Source organism: Dipodomys spectabilis, unplaced genomic scaffold (genome assembly GCF_019054845.1).
Source record: "Dipodomys spectabilis isolate Male_0828 unplaced genomic scaffold, ASM1905484v1 ptg000054l, whole genome shotgun sequence".
Taxonomy (NCBI): Eukaryota; Metazoa; Chordata; class Mammalia; order Rodentia; family Heteromyidae; genus Dipodomys; species Dipodomys spectabilis.
Window position 1 is genome coordinate 20,571,521 of NW_024870731.1, and position 14,272 is coordinate 20,585,792.

Genomic DNA, 14,272 nt, shown 5'->3' on the forward strand with positions numbered 1-14,272 from the left:
GAGATTAGGGCCATTAAAACAAAGCCAAGTACTTTGCATTGGACAATAGGAAAGATTTTTGAGAGCATCTCAGAGCCCACCATGGCAGGCTTGAGGTGTAAAGATTTTTTTGTGTGTGTCAGTTGTGGGGCTTAAACTCTGGACCTGGCCGCTGTCCCTCAGCTCTTCAGCTCAAGGCTAGCGCTCTACCACTTGAGCCACAGTGCCACTTCCAGTTTTCTGGTGGTTTATTGGAGATGAGAGTCTCACGGACTTTCCTGCCTGGAACTTTGAACTGTGATCCTCAGATCTCAGCCTCCTGAGTAGCTAGGATTACAGCATGAGCAACTGGTGCCCGGTGGGTATAAATATTTTTAACTTATTAGTGTGTGTGTGTGTGTGTGTGTGTGTGTGTGTGTATGCCAGCCAGTCCTGGGGCTTGAACTCAGGGCCTGGGCTCTGGCCTAGACTTACATTTTGCTCAAAGCTAAGGCTCTACCATTTGAGCCCTATCTCCACTTCCAGCTTTGTTGTTAGTTTAGTGGAGTTAGGGGTCTCTCAGACTTTCCTGCCTGGGCTAGCTTTGAACCATGATAGGCACATCTCAGACTCCTGAATAGCTAGAATTACAAGCATGAGTCATGGGCACTCAGCTTAACTCATTATTTTAAAGACTACTTTTGGAAAGAGATCACCTAAGGGTGCCCTGCTTGGACTGGGCAGCTAGGGAATCATTTCCCCATGTTCAGCCATCCCAGAGTTCAGTCATCCAGGCAGTCAGAGGCTGCTGCAGCCATGGCCCAAGGGCACTGCCTATCACTCAGCCACACAGACTGTCAGAGTTACAGGGATCACAGGGCTTCTACCCAGATTTCAAATACAGGCCTGAGAGGCCAGGTACTGTATACCACAGTCAGGATTCCTGCAGGTTTGTAACTCCTGAATCAATCAGTAAAACTGCAGCCTAAGCTACAGTTGAGACCCAAGGAAGTTAGAAAAGCCAGAAACACAGAATGTCCGCAGAGGAAAGTCACAGGCAGGCAACAAAGCCAGCAAGTAACAGAGTTCTAGGGTAGAGGCCTATCTCCAGTGGCTCCCCATGTCAGGTCTGGCCATTCCCACCAATTGCATCAAACAAGTAGGTGAATAACATGAAACACAGAGAAAGGAGATTTGTACAAGGCATGGACACCCTGTGGAAGAGGCAAAGAATGCACTTCAGCCCATCTTTAAGATACAAGTGTGGCTTGGTGGTAGAGTGCTTGCCTAGTATTCATGAAGCCCCGGGTTTGATTCCTCAGTGCCACATAAAACAGTGATAATAAAATTATATTTTAAAAAAGATACAGACATGAACTAATGCTATAAAGATTTAGATAAAGAATTGGAGCAAGGAGCAAGAGGTATGCATAATTATTAGAGGCCCAGACAAATATATAGTTTGGTTGATTACTATCTTGGAATGGTCAAGCAGCCCCGGCGCCTGGTCGTGATAAGAAACGCATTGTTGTCTGAGGGGATGATCTGTTTTGTGGAGTCTCTCATATTTCTTTCCTTGAAAGTAGCTTCATCCCTCATCTTAAAGATGTTATCGATTGGTCTTGTCCTTCCTGAACTGCAAGAGAGTGATGCAAGAGAGAAAGACTCAGAGGAAAGTTGTAGAATGGCAGCAGAGAGACCAAAAGGAGCCAGTGCTTTTTAGCACAAATAGTTTTTAAGTCCCTTTTATAAGCACCAAAGAGAGGCCATGTGGAGTCAGGTACTGGTGGTGCATACCTGTAATCCTAGCTACTCAATAGGCTGAGATCTGAGAATCATGGTTCCAAGCCAGCCCCAGGGAAGGAAAATCCAAGAGATTCTTATTTCCAGTTAACTACCAAAGAAAGCAAGAAGTAGAGCTGTGTCTCAAGTGGTAGAATACTAGCTAGCCTTTAGCAAAACAGCTCATAGATAGCAGTCAGGCCAGGAATTCAAGCCCTATGACTGGTGTGCGCACGCACACACAAACACACAAACAGTTGTCTTGCTGGGTTTCAGACTTACCTTGGTCCCATCCTTTTCTGTATGTATCCATTCTTCTTGTTTGGAATGGGAACGTTTACTTTGTACCACTATAACCAATATAAATATAACCAATATAAATTGGGTTTGATTTTACACAGACTCACAGCTATGAGTTTACCTTGGATCTCTAAGGGAAACTTTGAACTTGGACTTTGGTAGCATTCTGAAACCGTTAAGACCACAGGGACTCTTGGAGATGGATCGAATGCATTGTCCATTATGAGACAGATTTGGGCTTTTGGGGACTGGGGCAGCATGTTATGATTTGAATATGTAATATTCCCTACCGGCTCATTTCCTGAGGTCTCAGTTGCCAATGCATGGGCTTTTGGGAGATGATTGGTTCCTGAGGATGATGACCTAACCAATGGAAGGATTGCTTGGATTTATAGCGTGATGGCATGGTTGGGAGCTGGGGAGAGTGTGGAGTGATAAAAGCAGGAGGTGGGGCCTAGATAAAAAGAAGGGAAGCTGGGTGTTGATGGTTCACGCCTGTAATCCTAGCTTACTTAGGAGGCTGAGATCTGAGGATCACAGTTTGAAGTCAGCCCCAGCAGGAAGGCCCATGAGACTCCCAATTGACCTCCTAAATGCTGGAAGTAGGGCTGTCAGTTGTAGAGTGCTAGCCTTGAGCACAAAAGCTCAGGGACAGTGCTTAGGCCCTAAATTTAAGCCCCAGGGACAGTACCATTAAAAAAAAAGAAGAAGAAGTAGGTTACTTGGAGGCTTATCATTGGTATCTGTATCTTGCCCTTGTCCCCTCCTAGCTTTTCTGCTTCCTCTCTGCTATGAGGTAAAGAATAAAGAATAAGTTTTTTCTCCCTTTAGTTGCTCTCTTGGGTATCTTGTCACACCAAAAGTCTTGACTGATACTGTGGTCGATCCCAGGGCAACCATTTAACATTATTGAGCCTCTGTTTCCATCTGGAAAAGTGATATTGGATGGCCTTCTTGTACATTTCTGTAATAAGTGAGAGAGTGCAGTAAAACTCCCTGTCTGCGGCCTGCCTAACTCCACCTACTGACAGTGGGCCCTGAAACATCTCCACACCAGTAATGAGGCTATAAACTGGGCATGGTGGCCCAGGCCTGTCATTTCAGAGGCTGAAGCAGGGGATTGTGAGTTTGAGATGAGCCAGGATCACCCAGTGAGACTGTCTCAAAAAAAAAAAAAATCTTTATGGCATTGGAATTCTCCACCAGAGCAATAAGGCAGGAAAAGGAGAAAGAGGAAGAAAAGAAAGGAAGGAAGGAAAGAAAGAAGGAAAAAAAATTCAGATAGGGAAGATAAAAGTCCAATTATCCCCTACTTAAAGATGATATGATCCTCTCCTTCAGACCCTACGGACTCCACCAAAAAACTTCTAGATCAGTTGCTAGTAGCTCATGCCTATGGATCATGGTTCAAAGCCAGCCCAGGCAGGAAGGTTCATGAGACTCTTATCTCCAATTAACCACCAAAAACGCCAGAAGTGGAGCTCTGGCTCAAGTTGTAGAGCACTAGCCTTGAGTACAAAAGCTCAGGGACAGTGTCCAGGCCCCGAGTTTAAGTCCTAGGACCAGCACAAAAAACAAATAAACAGCAACAATAACAATGAAACCAACCTTCTTAGATCTGATAAACACCTTATAAATGTAGCAAGATATAAAACAAACCCTCAAAAATCAAAGGAGCAGGGCTGGAAAGGTGGCTCTGGTAGAGCGCTTGTCTTGCATGCATGAGGCCCTGGGTTTGATTCCTCAGCACCACATAAACAGACAAAGCCAGAAGTGAGGCTGTGGGTCAAGTGGTAAAGTGCTAGCCTTGAGCTGAAGAGCTGAGGGACAGCGCCCAGGCCAGCACCCAGAGTTTAAGCCCTGTAACTGACAACAAAAAAAAAAAAATCAAAGGAGCCAGAAAAATATACTGGAGAAAAGATGACCTCTTTAAAAAAAATTATGCTGGGAAAACTTGATATTCACTTGCAAGAGACTAAATCTTGGACCTATATCTCACCTTTTACAAAAATCACTTCCAGCGGCTGGGAAGGTGGCTCAGTGGTAGAGCGCTTGCCTTGCATGCATGAGGTCCTGGGTTCAATTCCTCAGCACCACATAAGCAAAAAAAAAGAAAGAAAGAAAGAAAGAAAAAAGCCGGAAGTGGCGCTGTGGCTCAAGTGGTAGAGTGCTAGCCTTGAGCTGAAGAGCTGAGGGACAGTGCCCAGGCCTGAAGTTCAAGCCCCACAACTGATCAAAAAAAAAAAATCACTTCCAAATGACTCAAAAAGTAAGAACTTAAAATTTAATATAGTTAAGTATAGAGAAAACTCTGGAAGATAAGGACATAGGAAATTATTTTCCAAATGAGATTCCAATTGCTCAGAAAACAACTGACAAGCATGCATCAAATTTAAAAGGTTTCAAGCATAGACCTTCTCTAGAACACAGCCATACCACTCCTGGGCACCTACCCAGAACATCACAAGTGAGGATACCTTAAGACATTTGCACATCCATGTTCTCTGCTGCAGTATTCACAAAGCCAAGCTATGGAAACAGCCCAGATGTCCTACAATAGATGAGTGGATTAAAAAAATATATGATATCAGCTGGGTGCCAGTGCCTCAAGCCTATAATCCTATCTATTCAGGAGGATGAGATCTGAGGATCATGGTTCAAAGCCAGCCTGGGCAGGAAAGTCCGTGAGACTCTAATCTCCAATAAACCACCAGAAAACTGGAAGTGGCACTGTAGCTCAAGTGGTAGAGTGCTAGCCTTGAGCTGAAGAGCTGGGGGACAGTTCCCAGGCCCAGACTTCAAGCCCCATGACCAATTATATGTATGGATGGACCTAGAACAAATCATGTTAAGTGAGGCAACCCAAGCTTAGAGAGACAAATGACTCATGTTTTCTTTCATGTGGAAACTAGATAAAAATACATTGGGACATGATAAAATATACAGGATTCCAGGCATTCACACAGTAAGATCAAAGGAGGATATTCTTAAGAGAAGAGCACAAAGCACAATGCCTATGTGCATCTGATCATATAATATTTATAGAAGTGAACTCCAGGGGGCTGGGAAGGTGGCTCAGTGGTAGAGCGCTTGCCTTGCATGTCTGAGGCCATGGGTTCAATTCCTCAGCACCACATAAGCAAAAAGAAAAAAGCCGGAAGTGGCGCTATGGCTCAAGTGGTAGAGCGCTAGCCTTGAGCTGAAGAGCTGAGGGACAGTGCCCAGGCCCAGAGTTCAGGCTACACGGCCAGACCCCCCCCCCAAAAAAATGATCAATTATGATTATTAGCATAGCTTAGCTGTCCAAGGGGAATTTCATTGTGATATCTCTGCTTATGTGCACCTCCATCTTGTCAAACCATAGCTGACGTTGATGGAACATGCCCACTAGGCCAGATTCTGCTCCATATACTGCGTACGCTATTGAACTTCACACTCCCTACATTAATGGACACACCTGCTGCCATCTGTATCTAGACGAGGCCGTTGAGTTAGCAGTGGCAGAGCTGAGCAGTGAGCATCACTGCAGCAGAGTTACTATGGCAAAGCCTCAGCCATGGACCTACCCACAGGTGGAGAGTGGGCCTGTTTTTGGACCCTCCTGGCTTCCTGGTGCATTCTGATGGGTGCACATCAAGGTCCACTGTGTGGACTAGAGGCTGTGGCTCCTTGTACCCCCTTGCCCTAAGGGAACTTTAGGTTTGAAGGTGACACCCCAGGCCCAGTTCCCTCGGTATGGGCAGGCCTTCCCTGCCAAGTACCCATGGCAGGTTGTGACCATATTCTGTCCCCCTATTCCAGCCTAATTAGTCCTGCCTGTGTGTGTCCCCTCACTAGCCCAGCCCCTCCACTCCAGCAGAACCTTAGCAACCTGGCTCTCATTGGCTACTCGTTTCCTTGGAGACAGACACTAGCCCTCAAACACAGGCCTCAGAGCTATAGGAAGCATTGTTCTTTCTTCCCACCCTAGCCATGAGGGATCTGATTATTACCCAGGCCCAGAACTGTTGGCAGGAGCGAATCCAGAAGGAGGCTGCCATTAGGGCCAACTGGAGAATCCGCTATGGCCAACAGTACCTGAAGGACAGGACCAAGGCAAAGAGAGATACCTGGCAGGTTCCTTTGAACGCATCCTTGCCAGTGGACCCAGTGCATCCCGGCTGCAAGAAGGTACAGTTGGGTCCACCAGAAACCCAGAGGATCCAGCACCAGCTGCCCAAACCAAGGAGTGTCCAAGGCCACCCACCCAAGGGAGACAGGATTGGGCAGGCTAGAGAAGACACACACAAGCTAGCAGAGCAAAGAAAGCAAGAGGACTTTCTCATGAAGCCAGTCCCCTCCAGCACTCTGAAGCTTCTGTACCAAGGCGTCTCCTATGACGGCCAAGGCCGAGCTCAATACTTCAAAGAGCGATACCAACAGACACCAATGGAGAGGTTCCAGTACCCCATCTTGTCATCCTGGGAATATGGCTGGCACGTGGGTAAGGCCACAACCCTCCTGCCATTCCAGGCGCCTCCCCCCTGCCCCCTCCACCTTGGCCTCTTCCTTTATCATTTCTCTTTCAATGCATGGAACTAGCTCAACACCCCCAAAACAGGCCAGGAATCTTCTCACTTGTAGGCCTGTGCATCGTCTGTCTGGTCCTCTTCACTTGCCCCTCCCTTTGCCCGACTGAATTTCTTACCATGTCCTCAGCAGATTCTGTAGCTTTTCCAGTCCATAAGAGTATACAACCGACTCTATCCCAATTCCAGAGAACTTTTGGGCTCCAGGATTTCTTTGTAAACTTTAGGCAGGTCCTCTCAGTTTCCAATTTGAGATTATGGTATGAATGAACAAATGTATGAACAAAGATTTGAGAATGACACCTTGATTCGGAATCAGGAGGTATGAGTTCAAATCCTAATCCTACCACTTCTGAACTGGGTAACCTCAGGCAAGTAAGTACCTTAACTTCTCTGGGCCTTAGCAACCAACAGATTTTGGGGGGGGGGCGGGGAATGGTTCAGTCTGAAACCAAGAGGCTTGGGTTGGAATTCTTATAGATTCATTCATCCATTCAGTAAACGTTATTGAGCCAAGAGACAGTAACTCATGCCTGTACTGCTAGCTACTCAGGAGACGGATCTGAGAACTGAAGTTTGAATACAGCTTGGGCAGTCAAGTCCATGAGACACTTGTCTCCAATTAACCAGCAAAAAAGCTGGAAGTCAGGGTGTGGCTCAAGTAATAAAGCACCAGCCTTGAGTGAAAAAGCCAAGCAGGAGCAGGAAGCCCTGAGTTTAATCCCTAGTATGGAGACACAAACACACACATGCATGCATGCACGCACATACACATGCACACACATGCGCGTGCGCGCGCACACACACACACGCAAGTCTGATATGTGTCCAGCACCTTTTGCTCCTGGAGACAAAAGCAGATTACATGACATAGTACTGAGGGAAGGGGGGGGGGAGGGATCTGCTTTTCAGACTTTTCGGTGCACAGGAAGCAGTGGGGCCTTGTGGAAAGGCAGGCTCCCATGCAGCACGCACCTTGTAACAGGGAGGGGCAGCTACTACTGCTGTCCTACAGTCTTTAAGAATCAGGCTAAAGCTGGGTGCTGGTGGCTCACACCTGTAATCCTAGTTCTTCAGAAGGCTGAAATCAGAGGATCATGGTTCATGCCATTCCTGTGACTTTGAACTCAGGGCCTAGGTACTGTCCTTGAGCTTCTTTTGCTCAAGTCTAGCACTCTACCACTTGAACCACAGCACCGCTTCCAGTTTTTTCTGTTTATGTGGTACTGAGGAATCGACCCAGGGCTTCATGCATGCTAGGCAAGCGCTCTACCACTGAGCCACCTTCCCAGCCCCTCTGTGCGATTCTTACCTCCAATTAATCACCTGAAAATCTGAAGTGGGGCTGTGACTCAAAGTGGTAGTCTACTGGCCTTGAGCTAACGAGCTCAGGAACAGTGCCCAGTCCCTGAGTTCAAGCCCCAGGACTGACAACAACAACAACAACAAATCAGGACTATAGATGAGAAATCAGGACAGGACTGTGAGCACAGGGGATCTGCCCCGGTAGGTGTGTGGTCGGGGAGGGGACTTGTGAGTAGTGAGCGGGGAAGCATCTACTACACAGAGCAAGTCTCAGTGTAGGCCCCACGGGATGTCTTCCTCTCCTCCCTCACCCACAGGTCTCTGTCTGTGTCTTCCAGTAGGTAACAGACCTAGCAAGTGAAATGACAGGACTCGTAAGTTTCTGTCTGTCTCATCTCTCATCTCTAGTGTTAAGTACTAGGACTTGAACCCAGGACCTTTCGTTCTCATTTAGCATTTTTGCTCAAGGCTAGAGTTCTTCTACTTGAACCTTGTCTCTGCTTCTGGCCTTTTGCTGGTTGATTAGAAATACAAGTCTCTTGGATTTGTCTGCCTGTTTTTTGTTTGTTTTTGCTTTTGGTTAGTCATGGGGCTTGAACTCAGGGTCTGGGCACTGTCCTTGAGCTTTTTTGCTCAAGGCTAGTGCTCTGCCACTTTGAGCCACAGCCCCACTTCTAGTTTTCTGATGGTTAGAGAGGGTCTCCTGGAGTTTTATTTATTTATTTATTTTGCCCAGGCTGGCTTTGAACCTCGATCCTTGGATCTCAGCCTCCTAAGTAGGATTATAGGCATGTGCCTCCAGCACCTGTCTGGATAGATTTTCGAACCTTGATCCTCAGATCTTAGTCTCCTGGGTAGCTAGGATTACAGGCATGAGCCACTAGCTGCCTTGTCTCCCTTGAGATTAGGTAACATTTTTTTTTCAGTAAGAGAAAACCCCTAAGTATGCATGAAACATATACTAAAAGTCATTTGTCATCATCTGGAATTTGGAGGTAACGGCCATTCTACCTGTGACAAGCGGCCTAGTCACTGGTCAGGGTCACATGGGGGGGCGGGGCTGACTCCATACTCTTGACTGCTAGGGCCTTCACCGCTTTGCAGCAGCGACAAGGAGACTGGGGTCCTCCAGAGTTCTATTTAGCTTACAGTTGCTCCCCGAATCTCCAGAATACTCTATAAGCCTGCTACCTTACAACCCTAATTTGAGGTGTGTATGGAGAGGGGGCGTGTCTGATGGGGAACAAATGACCGAGCATCTCCTCCTACCCCAGTTACATCCTCCCAGAGGATGCAAACAGGTTTCCAGGCATTATCTTTTCAACATGCTCAGCAAAAAGTACCTCTTTCATATAGAAAGACAGCAAGAGCCCAATGCCTGGCTACAAATGGTAACCGATATTACAAACAGTCTTACTATTGCCTCCACAGGCAGGCTTTGCAGCCAATGGGCACTCTAGGAGCTAGTATAGCCTGGGGCACACCTGGAGGTCTTCCATGTGGAGCAGTGGGATGGGCCGGGTCTTGACCATGGCTGGAAGATGATGAGAGATGAGTGAGCCTGGGCTAGGGTGAGACAAGGTTGGAAAGAGCAGCGCTGCATGATCCTGGGCCTGGTGTTCCCGGGGAGCCTTGGCGTTCCTGAGCTACCCCTGCCTCCGCATTAGCTTTTAGTTATTGGATCACAGATGTGGGGAGACTGAGGCAGGGGTGGGAGACTAAGAGGACAGTGCCATTCCGGGGTTCTGAAAGTGTCCTCTAGTCATAGCAGTGTGTCTCTGCTGCCCCCCCAACCCTGCAGGCCTTTGGGAGACGGGGTCCTGGCAGGAGGAGGTGAGCCTCGCTCACAGCCTCCGCTGTGTTTCAGGGCCTGTCATGAAGAACTTCAGGACACCAACTTATGCCAGAGTCCATCCCATCTCCAAGTCATTCTACACCACAAATGGCGCCTTCAACCTTCCACGGCGGACAGACCAGGTCATGTGAACTGGGCGGCGGTGGCTGTCCTTTCTGGGGGCTCCACCGGGACTCTCTAGAGGAAGACGGAGCTAGCCGGCCTCACCTTGCTCTGCGTTTGGTTGAGCTCTGCCCCCTTGGCTGCAGGAGTTGGGTAGGAGGGAGGGCAAGCATGCCTGGAAGATGTACTGGCCGCTCCCTGGGGCTCATGTCTCTGTGCACAAACCTCCACTCCTGCTCCAGAACTACCCAAGCCCCACCCTCACTAGCAAGTGTGGGCCTGATCCTTTCCTGGGGACCCCAGGTCGGGGGCAGGGGGGTTCTCAAAGCTCTATCAGCAGGCTTGGATAAGAGAGGGACTTGCTAAGTCCTCAAGATGCTAAGGGAAGTAAATCTCTCCCTCTTCTTTATGTCCCTGCATCTTGTTGAAGGGATTCCTAGCCGGGTTTGTGTGGTCCTAGTGTAGTTTACAGTTAAGAAGTAGCTTCCTTTGCAAGTTGTTGCTTTTCTCACTTCTTAGAGGTTAGCCAAAGCTCCCTTGCTGCTGTAACAAACACCCCTGAAACCTCAGTTTCTTACACCAACAAAGTTGTCATTTTTCTACCACGGTCTCATGTGATGTTCTGTGGATACCCTCCCTCATGCCAGTCAGAAGAGAGGCTGTTTCCCCCCACCCCCTGCCTTGCCTGGTCACATGACTTCTAGGTGGGAGATGGCTGGATTGTGTCCTCTAACCAGAAGCCCAAGAAGAGAGGAAAAGATGCCCTTACAGCAAGATCATCTCTGTTCCAGAGCCTGGTGTAGCCACTGGTTGCCCTGTGGATGAATTCTAGGCATAATCACCACCTTAAACTCAACATCACCTCCTCCTGTGTTCATTTTCTCTGGCTACTATACCTGGTTGGGATAAGACAACAGAAGTTCACTATATCAGGTTTAGAGGCAAGGGGTTCAAAAATCAACATGGTATCAGGGCTGTGTCCCCTGTGACAGTTATGGAGGCATCTGGTGGCTTGCTGGAACTCTAGTACTCCGTAGCTTGCATCTACATGGTGGTCTTTCCTGGGCACTGGACACTGGTGGCTCACACCTGTAATCGTAGCAACTCAGGAGGCTGAGAGCTGAGGATTATGGTCCTCAGCCAGCTTAGTGTAGAAAGTCTATGAGACCCTTATCTCCAATTAACCACTAAAAAAAGCCAGAAGTGGAGCTGTGGCTCAAGGGACAGAGTACAAGTCTTGAGCAAACAGTCTGTGGGACAGTGTCCGGGCCCTAAGTTTAAGCCCTAGTACTGGCACAAAATAATAAAACTAAACATGGTCTTCACATGCCATCTTCCAATCACGTGGGATTAGGGTACTCATGTCACTCAATATGACCTCTTGTCTGCAATGACTTTCTTTCCAAATCATGGCATGTTCTGAGCCAGTGGCCGTGATGATGTACCTTCTTGGAGGAACACAAAACCATCACACCTCCCTTCCGGCTGCCAGTTCTCGGTTACTGGGGCCAACTTGCTAGGTTTCCTTCTCACCTTGGAAAGGGTTCTCAAGCAAAACCCCAGACACATAAAAGATGGCCCCGAGAGCCTGTAACATCTCATTGTGTAGAAGCCCCAGCATGGAAGGAGCCCAAATCATCATCCTCAAAGGGCTCAGCTCTTGGCCAGACCACAATGCTAGTGGGTAGGCCTTGCTGAAGCAAACCATCCCTGCCTGGCTAAAAGGGCAAACCCTCAGTCTAGACAAAGAGTAGCACTTAGAGGATCACCCCCGGAGGAAATCTCCAGGTCCCTACTGCTCTGTTCCTCCGCCTGCAACCTCACAGAGGCCTTAGACCCTTAGAACTCCAAATACAACCAACTGGCCTGGTTTTCTCTAGTCAGCCTTGCCAACCATTTTGAGTGAGAACTTGCAAGGGGCTCCCATGGAAATGGGTTCTTCTGAAACACACGTGGTCGCCTCGAATGCCAGAGCAGATGGGATTATTTTTAGTGTTTAGCAGTGAAGGGTTTGAACTCAAGACCTCACACTTGCAGCCACTCTACCATTAGGCCCTTACCCACAGTCCTCCTTCAGATTCATGTTTTTGCCTAAGTCCAGCTTTGGATCCAATCTTCCTACCTCTGGCCTTGACATGCACCTGGGATCTCAGTTGTATATGACCGCACCCGGCTTATTGGTTGAGATGCAGTCTGACTTTTTGCCTTTGCTAGCTTCAAACTGCAACGCTCTCTCACCTCTACTTTCCGAGCAGCTGATGTTCTAGGCCCGAGCTACCAGGCCTGACTACTTGATTAACTGAATACCAAACATCTTGTTGGGTTCTCTGGGAGTCATTTGGTTGAATGCAATAAATATTGATGTAGCCAGGCCTAGGGTGGAATCTTGGGGCCTAAGGGGGCAGATCTTGGGCTCTCAGAATGGATTGAGAAGTGCTGTGTTGAAGCAAGAGGACACCTCTGGGGCACAAATGAAACTTCTTTTGCTTCGTCAGTGCTTGGCTCTGGACATGTGAATTACACATCATGATCTCATCAGCCCCGTGTGCTCAGCTGCTTAGAAGACACAGCTGCCCCCGTGTAGGCTTTACAAACAAATATCAGACACTCCAAAAACGATCTGACTGGCTGTTTTCTCTGCTATTCCAGGGTGGCACTGTAGGGCTAGTACCATTCTGGAGAAAAGAGGTAGATTCAATACAGGGATTTAATTCTCTCCAGGTAGCCAGCTAAGGAGGGATGGAGGGATTCTTCATGTATCTAGTGACCACCTGTAGAGTGTTCCTGAGGTGGCTCTAAGCACTCACGGATTCAATAGCTAGGACCTTCGTGTGTCATCGAACATTTAACAACATACGTGTCTTATCGATCCACTTTGGCACTTGGAATGATTTTTTAAAAAGGTACATTTCAAGGCTTGTCTGACAAGAATGTGAAGTATCTCATTAATTATTATTCAATTGAATCATAGCTGGGCACGGATGGCTCACATCTATAATCCTAGCTACTCAGGAGGCTGAGATATGAGGATCACAGTTCAAAGCTGGCCCAGGCAGGAAAGCCCTTGAAAGTCTTATCTCCAATTAACTACCAAAAAGCTAGAAGTGGAGTTGTGGCTCAAGTGGAAGAGTACCAGCTTTTTGTGGGGGGAAGAGAGGGAATTCAGGGATAGTACACAGGCCCTGAGTTCAAGCCCCAGGACCAGAAAAAATCATGTGTTGAAATCAGCACACCTGGATAGATAGGTTAAGTCAGGGGGTCCTAGATAGTGAATATTTTCATCTTTGTGAAGTGTCTGGTACCAACCACAGGGACCACTTCACTGGGCTAGTGTAATACAGCCTCAGGCAAGATAGAAACAAGCCATATTGGGACAAATAACTTCTAAATATAAGAAATACATGGGGCTGGGAAGGTGGCTCAGTGGTAGAGCGCTTGCCTTGCATGCATGAGGCCCTGGGTTCGATTCCTCAGCACCACATAAGCAAAAAGAAAAAAGCCGGAAGTGGCGCTGTGGCTCAAGTGGTAGAGCGCTAGCCTTGAGCTGAAGAGCTGAGGGACAGCGCCCAGGCCCAGAGTTCAGGCCCCATGACCGGACCCAAAAAAAAAAAAAAAAAAGAAATACATGATAGGCTTTGCAGTATGCTGGTCACTGGGTTTAAATTTGTAAGAGAAAATTTCATTTGTTTTTAAAATGCAGTTTCTAGAAGATTTTAAGTTGGATGTTGGCTCACTATGTTTGTGTTGGACAAAACAATCTAAACACTTTACTAGTGTTAATTGAGAGTGGGCTGTTACTCTGGGCGTACGTGGGGTGGGATGTGTAATTCCTAACTGCAAGGGGGCTCAGGCGGCTTCCTTCTTAGTTTTCCCAGGTGGCTAAGGGGGAAGTTCTCAGAGAGGCCACCAGGTGGTGCTATCAGACCACACACTACTCTCAGTGCACTTCTGACACCCCTTGGCGACGCGTCTTTGAACTCTTAATTTCCTCTGCTGTAAAATGAGTTACACCAAGTTTGTGAAAACATGAACAGTGGAGGCAGACAGATCTGAATTTCAACGGACCCCTAGGGACTCTGGTGCACATGAAGCTTCAGACTGTCTAGACTAAAAGTCATGGCTGAGAAAGATGAATTGATGGACCAGGGATTGTCTCCTTCCTGAAGACCACCTCAGTTCCTTGCCTGGGCTAGGGTGGGCAACCTAAGATATACAAGAGGTTTGCAACTAGGTTGAGGATGAGCCCATTCTGTGCCCTCGCACAGAGTTTGCCAGAATGAAAACTGGCACATGCCAGTCATGCTGTGTGGGCTGCTGGCAAAGACAGAAGCATTTTGTTTTTTCCCTCCAGGACAGAGCATTAGGACTTGTTGACCCCAATTCAAAACCCTAGCAGTCTAGA

General features: G+C 47.7%; 2 protein-coding genes across 2 annotated transcripts in view; both read left to right on the forward strand.

Annotated features, from left to right (window-relative positions):
• The window catches only part of Flnb (filamin B), a 169,652-nt gene extending 158,157 nt beyond the window's left edge, over positions 1-11,495 (forward strand). The window contains exons 47-48 of the mRNA XM_042679680.1: positions 4,174-4,182; positions 11,483-11,495. Of these exons, the coding sequence (XP_042535614.1) occupies positions 4,174-4,175 (2 nt within the window). The 3' untranslated portion in view covers positions 4,176-4,182; positions 11,483-11,495. The remainder of the gene's footprint in view (positions 1-4,173; positions 4,183-11,482) is intronic.
• Positions 6,013-9,899, forward strand: LOC122107944 (protein ATP6V1FNB-like). Its single transcript, XM_042679812.1, has 2 exons — positions 6,013-6,523; positions 9,781-9,899. Exons 1-2 carry the CDS (start codon positions 6,013-6,015, stop codon positions 9,897-9,899), a joined length of 630 nt encoding a protein of 209 aa, XP_042535746.1.
• Positions 11,496-14,272: the final 2,777 nt, after the last annotated feature.